This window comes from Capronia epimyces, assembly GCF_000585565.1.
Source record: "Capronia epimyces CBS 606.96 chromosome Unknown aczIQ-supercont1.9, whole genome shotgun sequence".
Taxonomy (NCBI): domain Eukaryota; kingdom Fungi; phylum Ascomycota; class Eurotiomycetes; order Chaetothyriales; family Herpotrichiellaceae; genus Capronia; species Capronia epimyces.
The window spans coordinates 1517941-1527046 of NW_006912912.1; the positions used below are offsets into that span (position 1 = coordinate 1517941).

Consider the following 9106-nt stretch of genomic DNA (forward strand, 5'->3'; position numbering starts at 1 on the left):
GTGTGAAAGGAAAGGGAATGGAAAACTTCATCCAGCAAACGCTCAAATGGTATCTCGGACGCACAACTTTCGAACTCCCAAGCCAAGATATAACGCCTTGCTCTGCAGTGTGTGAAACGCGGCCGCAAACAATCAGGTCTGCATAACGTTGCGAAAGGCGCTCAACGACGTGGAGCAATGGCCGTGCAACACCAGAATCACAGTACATCCCGGCTCTATCGTCTAGTACCGCTCATATTGTTAGTGAGCTCGGCCACTCGTGCCTTGATTCGTGCCACTTTTGCTTCAATTGCTATCGATAGGTCAGTCTCGTCTCCGTGGTGGCATCTCAGCTGTCAAACTTACTCTCTTCTCCACTAGTTTCGCCGTCATCAGTCCGGGTTTCAGTACGACTTCTAGATGTCTGCTCTTCGGATCCTCTCGCTGCTCTTTCCGCGGCATTCCTTCGAATCTGTGCCCATCGATCTGTTGGGCTCACCTGTTGTGTCAATGGGACTTCGTCTTCGCGATCATCCGCGGATGCTGTGCTCTCCGCTCCCTGGAACGACCGACCAGAGTGCACACTGACGGGCCCAGTGACGGGTTCTTCCATAGGCGTCAGAAACTCAGTTCTGGGGGGCGTATCTGCTGGAACAAACGCGGGTTGGTCGAGTAGAGGTCCTTGATCAAATGTCGAAAATTCACGGTCGGCATGTTCCCGCTCGTTGGTATCCACACGTGACAACTGATCGTATTCTTCATCTGGATGTATTCTGGGCGGAGCTAAGGCATCCCCAGGAACGTTGTCGGGCTCAGTAGGAAGCTCCGAGGCCAAGGGTGCTCCGTGAGATGTGGTTACTGGTGCGGTGCTGGTTGCTTCATATTCGGCGGGGCGGGTTCCTGTTGGCGTGTTCACGGTCGCCAGACGGTGGAAATGACCAGGGCTCAACGGTGGTGAAGTAGGACCGTCTTCTGGCAACGCAGGCTTTCCTTCCAGTGCACGTCTTGCAGCAGTGATGGCTGGATCCTCAGTGGCGGGCGAATCAGAAGTCTGTGGCGCTCGACCTTCCCTTGAATGGGATCTCTTAGTCCCAAACAATCGGCGGATACCAGTCCTGTGCTGCGTCGGAGGCGGTCCAGTAGGGGTCTTACCCCGGGGCTTCCTCTGTTCTGGAGGATTTCTTTGTACATCAACCGATTTGCGCAATTTAGCAGGCTGATGCTTCGGGGCCGGTGCCTCTGTAATGTCTGGTGTTGCAGGCGGGAGAGGGACCTCTGCAGCCTCTTCAGCGGCCGTCTCATCAACGGGCACTTCAGGTTTGACCGGGATGGGCGCTGGCTCGATGACATTGGGAGCTGCGGCTATTCTTGGAGTGTGCTCGGCCGATTGACTCCTTTCCAGTGGCGCAGGACGAAGGCCGTTTTCTGCCGGTGGCGCGGGCAGGTCCTTATTCTTACTCACCACTGACAGCGTGGATGTCGACCTGTTTATTCCAAGGCCCTCGGAAGGGAGGGTCAACATATCACGCGAACCCTTTCCGGTCAGTGAGTCACCCAGGTACTTAGCCCTGATGGCTTTCTTGTCGTACTGAGTAGCCCATTGCATTGCTGGGGAAGCTTCATCCTTAATGAAGGGACCGAGAGTAAAGATGCTGTTGGTTTTGGAGGGAGCCAAAAAGTCTTGTGTGCGTCCTCGTCGCGGGGCCAGGGCGGCTTGGTGTTCCATCTCTTCGGCTTGTCGTCTTCTGGAAAGCTGCGCTGCCGCTTCCTGGATCTTTGCTTGCTGGTCGGGAGCCAAAGTCGCTCTATGATTGGGTTCGAGCTGTGGCTCGGGAGAAAGAGGGCTCTTCTTGCTTCCTGATCGCCTCCGACCCAGACGCCCTCGTTTGGTGGTAAACCCCAGGAATGTCTTCTTCTCCGCAATATATGCCCCGACTGCGGGTTCAGGTGCTGCACCTTTAACCTGTTCCTCTATGACCATCCATTGACCGTCAGGTAGGATGGTCTCAATGAGAGCGCAACGACCGAACACGGCTTTTCTTGAGGTCGGCTCCTCGGACGCCAGGCTGCTGATCCACACCCACCAGAAAGAGTCGTCAACGTTCACTCTTGCAATGCTCGCCAGCTCCCCAGGGTCGAGATTCGGCTGTGCGTCAAGATTTCTCCGATGTGACTGTGAACTTTGGCCTCGGACCATGGTGGATTGAATAGGAGGAAGGATCTTATCAGGCGGCAGGAGAATGGGTGCAGGAGCCTTATTGCCATGCTCATCCGCAAAGCCTGAGGATAGAAAATCGGCCCATGATGGAGTTGTCGGTCGGGCTAGATCCACGTAACCTCTTGGGCGAGCGGAGGGACGCAAAGATCTCGTGGTAAGGGGTTTGGGGCCGAGAAGTCCACCATCATCGTCGTCTTCCTCGTCATCAAGGGAGCTGCCGAATCCAATGTCCTCAAACCTCGACCACGAAGGGTCAGCCAGACTGGTTGAGGTTTTGGCGTTAGAAACGTGGGACTGATTTGTTGAAGAAATTGCCTTTAGAACACGACGACACTCATCCGTGAGCGCTTCGACAGGATCATCACAACTAGCAAATTGCTGGAGAACTCGATCGTCGTCTCGATACTCAAAGTTCTTGGCTCGCCGCAACAGAGCGTATGGCGTGGGTGAAACTATGTCAACAATCATGACAACTTTGGTCGTGTCATTCGAGAGTAAAGTATGGGTGGGAGGGTACTCCGTTGCATCTGCGAGTTGCTGAAGAGACCTCGGAAGGCCAAGGATGCCGCTTGTCTTGCTTGTGCTGGTAGGAGAGAGCGAGCGAAGATAGGCGAAGAAGAGATGCGATGTTGCGTCGGCAGCGCTATGGACGGTCAGCGACACGATTCCCATACAGAACCTAGAATGATTTCGTACTTTGCCCATGACTGATAGCCTGATTCAAAGCCCTTCCCGTTGTCGTAATGTTCAAAGGCCCACCACCCAGCGTAACGGGATAGTTTGTGTCCTCCAAGGCCGTTGACTTTGCCATGTGCGGCAACGGCAGTAAGGAGATCGAAAAAGTCCTGTATGATCTGGAACCGAGCAGGGGAGTCAACGCCAAGTGGAATGAATGTGCTGAACGCATCGCGCGCAAACCCCGAGTCTGGCATGTGTTAGCAAATATGACACGGCATCAGCTTGTAAGTGCGGTACCTTTCTCGCCCACCCGGAAACCTTCATAAACCTCCCATGTCACAACGCCACCAGGCAACCGAGCCCAGCACCACTTCATCACGCTGATCAGCACCTAGGGCAATTGTGAGCGCGGTTCCTGACGAGTAGGCTCTGAGCATCTTACCATGACATCTGTCATTCGCAGTTCCGTTTCCAAAAGAGATCCCCGCAATGGCTCTCGTTCTTGAGGGGGGAGAAAGAAGTTGCGTACGAATGTCCGAGCCGCAGACGGATCCGAGGAGGGTCGGAAGGGGAGAAGTAGGAATGGAACATCCAGTGCTATCGGTCTGTGAGTAAAACTGGACAGACAATATTGTCGCTTGCCAACACTGACCTCTGGACTTCAGTTCAGCAGTACACATATGCAACAATTCCGAGACCTCTTCTGGGTCGACTCTCGTTCGCAGCCAAGCATCGGACCATTGTATCTTCTGATGGGTATCTCCATTTGCCACAGGCGCAGTGGCCTTCTTCGCCGCAGCGTCTTTGCTCTTGAAAACCTTTGAGAAGAACGGCATGGTTGGTCGCCAGATCGACACTATATAGGAATATTCTCGCGACTCCTTTTCATCGGTCCGATGCCCGACTTGAGCAATAGGACAGGAACGGTGGAGGAGTTGCGCTGGAGGAACTTAAGTGAATTGCGATGGCGGTGCATATGATGCAAGATGTATGCGGGCAATCTTTACAGTCAGGCCAGTTGCATATGCCAGTAGGAGTCTCAGGGGGGGTGTCGGTTCGGGACGAATATGAGAGCGGAGAACAACCACGGGCCACCCTTGGCGAAATGAATTTGAGAAAGTGAAATCGGGGTTTAAGGAGGGAGAACGAATGTAAAGAAAGAGGAAAAGGGAGGAGTTGCGTTGGGTGCTGCGGTGCAGCTGGCTGAGGTTGAAAGAGGGTAGATGAACAGTGAATTGCGCAAATCAACCAGGCCGGCCAGTTTGGTCAGGTCAGCCACGTCGTTGCCAAACGAAAACAGAAACAAGAAATCGATGTGATGAGGCGTGGGCAACACGCGACGTGTCGTGCCGTGAGTTGAAGGGACGGTCCCAACCAGCCTAGCAGGTAGTTGGTCGGGCAGATGGACCAGCTAAACGGTCTTGGAAGAAGGCGTTTCGGAAGAAAGTCCAGGGACCCAGGCCTAGTAACAGCGGTACTAGCAGAAGCAGAAGGGGCTCCTAAGGCAGAAGCATGTTGTCCGTAGTGGAGGTCCCGGGCAAAGGCTAAAGCTTAGGAGGCCCCTAAGCCTAAGCCATCAGGAGTCCAACTTGAAGCCCCGTGGGTGGAGGGGCTTTTCCACTCCGTAGAGCAGCTCTCTCCTGCTTATTTCAGTTGGCTGTGTTCCGTCCTCAACCCCCCCCGGCAGCTCCAAACACCAATGAGACATGTCATCTCTCAGCCACCGCACACCACTAGTCCTGATCAACAGCGCATGCTCATCGTGACTTGGGACAAGGCACACATGTTGTTTCGGGGTGCGCCCAATTTTCCCTTTGAGTTGGCTCCTTACCTAGGTAGTATGGTTCGAACCGCCCTGCGTTCGCTTGGGCCCGCCCTTGCTTGCTCCAGCAACGTTCTCCATCTTCAGCGATTCCTCAGCCCAAGTTGATTGAGTACATTCAAGCATCCATCGACTCTTGCCTGGGAAAACAGTCTCACACAGCACGGTACACAGCAAGCACGGTAGTCCTTGCGTCCTTTCCGCCACGAGTACCTGAGTACCGCAAGTCACAAGAATCGTCACATCTGCCTGTGGGACGGAGCTGCGGTTGTTGAGATTGACTTGTGACTCTGCGCCCCAGATTGGCTGATCTACCGGCACGCCTCAACCAGTCTCAATTGAAACCTCAAATGCGGAAACAAGAAGGACACTTTGAGATGCTTATAGGGACCAGGTCAACAATTATAATGGGATCATGCACTAGCCTGGAATTCGTCCCCTGCAGGAGTTAGGAATGCTCTGCCTCCTATATTTGGGCATGCTGTGCAGGTCTGCAGGTTAGTTGACCTCTGACCGAACATCACTGCCTGCCACCTAGTAGTGTCTCAAATCATTCCACCGCAGCCTTGCAGAGCAGATCACTCGGATGACAACACGACGGACTACTGTCCCGAGATCCGCGTGCCCATGTGCTACGCTTTGTGCCTTCGACGTTCGCTATGCTTGCCACAGACCCTTGGACCCCTGTCACCACTTGGTGCCACTCACTCGGGGAGTCATGACGTATTCAATTCCGTTCACCGTCCGCCCAGAATGAGCCTCATTGCCATGCAATTACTTTGCAGATACTCCGCTCATCCTCCGCAATACCTGGGGTTGCATACCTAGATCGTGCAGCTTTCCAAAATGGTCCAACCCCACCAAGATGTCATCAAGTATGCACTCCGGGCGACCAGAGATCCAATCCCAATGAGGCCCATTCTGACCGGAAACAGCGACTTTAACAAGACAGTCCACATGAGTGCTGATGAGGTTGAGAAACGGTTCAAAGTAGTGAATCCCAAACGTCTGACTGGTCATGGTAGATGGGTCTCATCCCCTCCTCTCCCTTCTTTGTGAAATTCTCGTCTTTGTTGCACGCATTCATGAAGCCAGTGTTAACATGGCCCCGTAGCAGAAGGAATATCCATAGAAATCCCCGTCCAAGTATGATATGAAGAAGACTAGCTTTTCCGATGAGAGTTGCCGAGTATAACAAGTGTCACCTGGCCCAGGAGAAGAAGGCCAAGCAAGACACCAACATCAATTCATCTCGATCCCGGAATAAATTGGAACCACAAGCACAAAAAGAGGTTTGATCAGCGGTTGCGTGCCATCATGATGACTCTGGTGGAAAGATGAAGTCCTTGACTATATTCGAACCGGCATATTCCGGATTGAGCATAACACAGTTCAGAAAGTAGGCCAGACCTTCACGTCTCCTTTCCAGGAACTTGGGCCGAAATTTGTAGATGGCGCTTTTGGGAGGTAATGGCGGTAGGGAAGTTTTGGTCGATTGAGGGAATGCTTTGATCAGCTTGCTCCGTAGCTCGTCAAACTCCGAATAGCGTTTACGAATGACCATGGGTCCCCCATCGAGTGTCTGGACTTTGCAATTCCACACGACATACGCTCCAATTCCCGGAGGGCTGCCATGGACAACGACATAGTCGTCGATGGTGATGGACTTTGCCCAAAGGGCACCTCTGCTGGCGGCTCGAGATTCAGTATGATCCTCGAGAATGATCGGCGGTGGACGGTCCGGGGATGGGTCGTCTGAGTGATCGGGATCACTGCTATGTTGCCAGTAAGGTGTGTATGCGTGATCCGAGACGGAGTCACCAAGCGCGGGTTCTTGCGACTCTGGGCCTGAACGGGCATCGGATGTGGAGTTGGGTCTCTCCATGTGCTGTATGCATTTGGTCGTCTGGGGATCAAGTGCGAGAGAGGTATGAGTGGACCATTCGGGCCGAGATGCCAGTGGCCAAGCAAGCAACCAATGCAACACAACACGGGCGTACAGCGTACTCGTACAGCTGGCACAAAATGAAGAAGCTTGAATGAAGAGAAAAAGGCGAGCAGGTACAATTGCCCAAATGGGATAAGCCAGGCTACATAATACCGGTAACGGGTATTTCGCACACAGGGGTGTGTATTTCGCACACACGCTAAGGCGCCGTCGTATTTAGCGCCGTACTAACGCGGCCTACCTACCCGATTAGGTAACGCGCCCTATATTTCGTATATAGTCACGTAGTAAACCTTAATTATACGTCGACTAATTAGGTAGGTTTATATACGGCCTCGTAATATTACTAATATATATATTAATTAAGACTATTAACTTATAACCTTAATAACTTATATATATTAGGCTTCGATCTCGCTTAAACTTTATATACTTACTAATAAGTATTTTATATACTACTAACTTAAGTATTATACTTAACGAAAACGCCGTCGACGCTATAGAGTAGTTATAAAATAAGTTCGACGCGACGTTTAGCAACCTTAAGGTATCTTAATACTCTTCTCTCGAGAAGTAAAATCCGGTTATTAACGCGTTTAATTTAGCGTATAGAGAGCCGTTCTCGCTATCTTCTTCTAGAGAGTATCTTAATATTAAAGCGCTATAGTTATATCTTAATAAATAGTCGGGATATCGCGACTATATAATAAGAATTAAAGGTCGAGGTTCTTCTAACTCTTAAGATAAAATTAATACTATCCACCTAGTCTATAATTACGCTAATACTAGAGATATACCTACCTACCTACCTCTAATAGGTGGTTTAGTCCTTACAAGAACAAATAAGTATAAATAAGGAGGGTCTCGACAGAAGAATTGACGATGGCCACACCACTGTTCATCGCGGAACTTAGAGTGCTGCTACAGCAGCTCAATAGCAATATCAGCAATGTTCAGAAAAAGTGTATTAACACCTACGCGGCCCAAGGGGTGCTGCAGGACATACAGAAACTCCTCAAGAATGAGGATATACGCGAAAAACGCGAACCTGACGCGAGCACGACGCGTCAAGAGCAACCCTACAGCACGCGCCCAAGGGCCACACAGTCCGAAGGGGAGAAAAAGAAAGCAGGTAGCGCTATAGGGGAATCGGCTGGGGCGAAGCGAAATACAAATAACGAGTCAGGACTTCAGCAAAACCAATGGAGCACAGTCGCACGAAAGGCAAACAGGGAAAAGCCGGGAAATGTACAGATCCAAGCCACTCCAGTAAAGCGAAAAGAGAAGCAACAACCAAACACCCAACAGAAGCCAAGAATGGAGGAACCGCCGATCAAGTACACGATCACGAAGGAGTCGGAGTGGAAGCCCAGACTGGACATGTCACCGGCGGAGCTGGTCAAGGAAATCGAGACCAAGGTCGGACAACCCATAGCCAAGAGGATTATGGCTATCCGCATATACCAAGGAGGAGACATGAAAGTCTTCCCCCAAGCAGAAATGGGGCCGGAGCTGAGGAAAGGGGATGAGTGGGCGAAGAAGTGGCTCAACTCAGCCAGGCCCGCCACAAGGCAGTATGAGTTAGTGGTCTCCAGAGTACCAACGGGCCTAACTGCAGAACAGACAGCAGAAATATTAGAGGAACAAAATGACCTCCGATATAAAGGGCTGGAGCTCTGGAAAGCAAGCTGGCTCGGCAACCCGGTGGGCAAGCGAACGTTGCCCCTAAGAGTGATAGTCTCGGACATAGAGACTGCGAACAGGCTAATTGTCAACGGTTTAGTACTGAATTACAATATCTGCACGGTATCGAAATTCAGCAGAGGAAGGAGAAGAGGAGGATCTTCACCTATATTCAAGACGAGCCTGTCGAAGACGGGGGAAGGCACGAGCGAGAGCACGATTACCCCAGAGAACCCAAGAGATCTGGTGTTATTCTCACACATTGGACACACCGCTGAGGATGTCAGAGGGAGAAAAAGACAGGCCTCGGAGAGCACCCTCGAACGGGACCAAGAGAGGGGGAGAAGAGGCAGGCCTACAAGGGCCTCAGAGTTTGCGAGAGAGTTACCCAAGGGTAGCAACCCCTTTGAGATATCTAAAGGACAAGAAAATACCCAATTATCCCAAAGGATGGAGATCGACCTCGATAACTAATGACAGGACACGGCCAAATAAAGCGAGAACTACGCATTATCCAGTATAATGTCCAAAGGTCCGCAGACAAGGTGATGATAGACTTCTTCGCCGACGAGAGGATAGAAGAGGTAGACATCCTAGCGATTCAAGAACCATGGAGGAATCCGTACGACGGATCCGGATACAATCCGACTGGTGAAAACTACAGACTTATAGAAGTATCGTCACCAGATACCAGAGCGGCAATCTATATCAACAAACGGATCCCGGAAGACAGCTACGAGGAAGTGGTGATCGCTAAAGACAGGGTCACTATTAGACT

General features: G+C 51.5%; 4 protein-coding genes across 4 annotated transcripts; 2 read left to right on the forward strand and 2 right to left on the reverse strand.

Annotated features, from left to right (window-relative positions):
• Positions 1–215: 215 nt before the first annotated feature.
• On the reverse strand, positions 216–3711 carry A1O3_09535 (uncharacterized protein; the record flags this gene model as incomplete). Its single annotated transcript, XM_007739629.1, has 6 exons — positions 216–292; positions 346–2840; positions 2894–3122; positions 3173–3266; positions 3318–3472; positions 3528–3711. The coding sequence occupies 6 exons, from the start codon at positions 3709–3711 to the stop codon at positions 216–218; spliced, it is 3234 nt and encodes a 1077-aa protein (XP_007737819.1).
• Positions 3712–5543: 1832 nt separating this feature from the next.
• On the forward strand, positions 5544–5995 carry A1O3_09536 (uncharacterized protein; the record flags this gene model as incomplete). The annotated part of the gene is made up of 2 exons (XM_007739630.1): positions 5544–5718; positions 5865–5995. The coding sequence occupies 2 exons, from the start codon at positions 5544–5546 to the stop codon at positions 5993–5995; spliced, it is 306 nt and encodes a 101-aa protein (XP_007737820.1).
• A 17-nt stretch (positions 5996–6012) lies between these two features.
• A1O3_09537 (uncharacterized protein) lies at positions 6013–6582 on the reverse strand (the record flags this gene model as incomplete). The annotated part of the gene is made up of 1 exon (XM_007739631.1): positions 6013–6582. The coding sequence occupies one exon, from the start codon at positions 6580–6582 to the stop codon at positions 6013–6015; it is 570 nt and encodes a 189-aa protein (XP_007737821.1).
• A 945-nt stretch (positions 6583–7527) lies between these two features.
• On the forward strand, positions 7528–8802 carry A1O3_09538 (uncharacterized protein; the record flags this gene model as incomplete). Its single annotated transcript, XM_007739632.1, has 1 exon — positions 7528–8802. One exon carries the CDS (start codon positions 7528–7530, stop codon positions 8800–8802), a length of 1275 nt encoding a protein of 424 aa, XP_007737822.1.
• Positions 8803–9106: the final 304 nt, after the last annotated feature.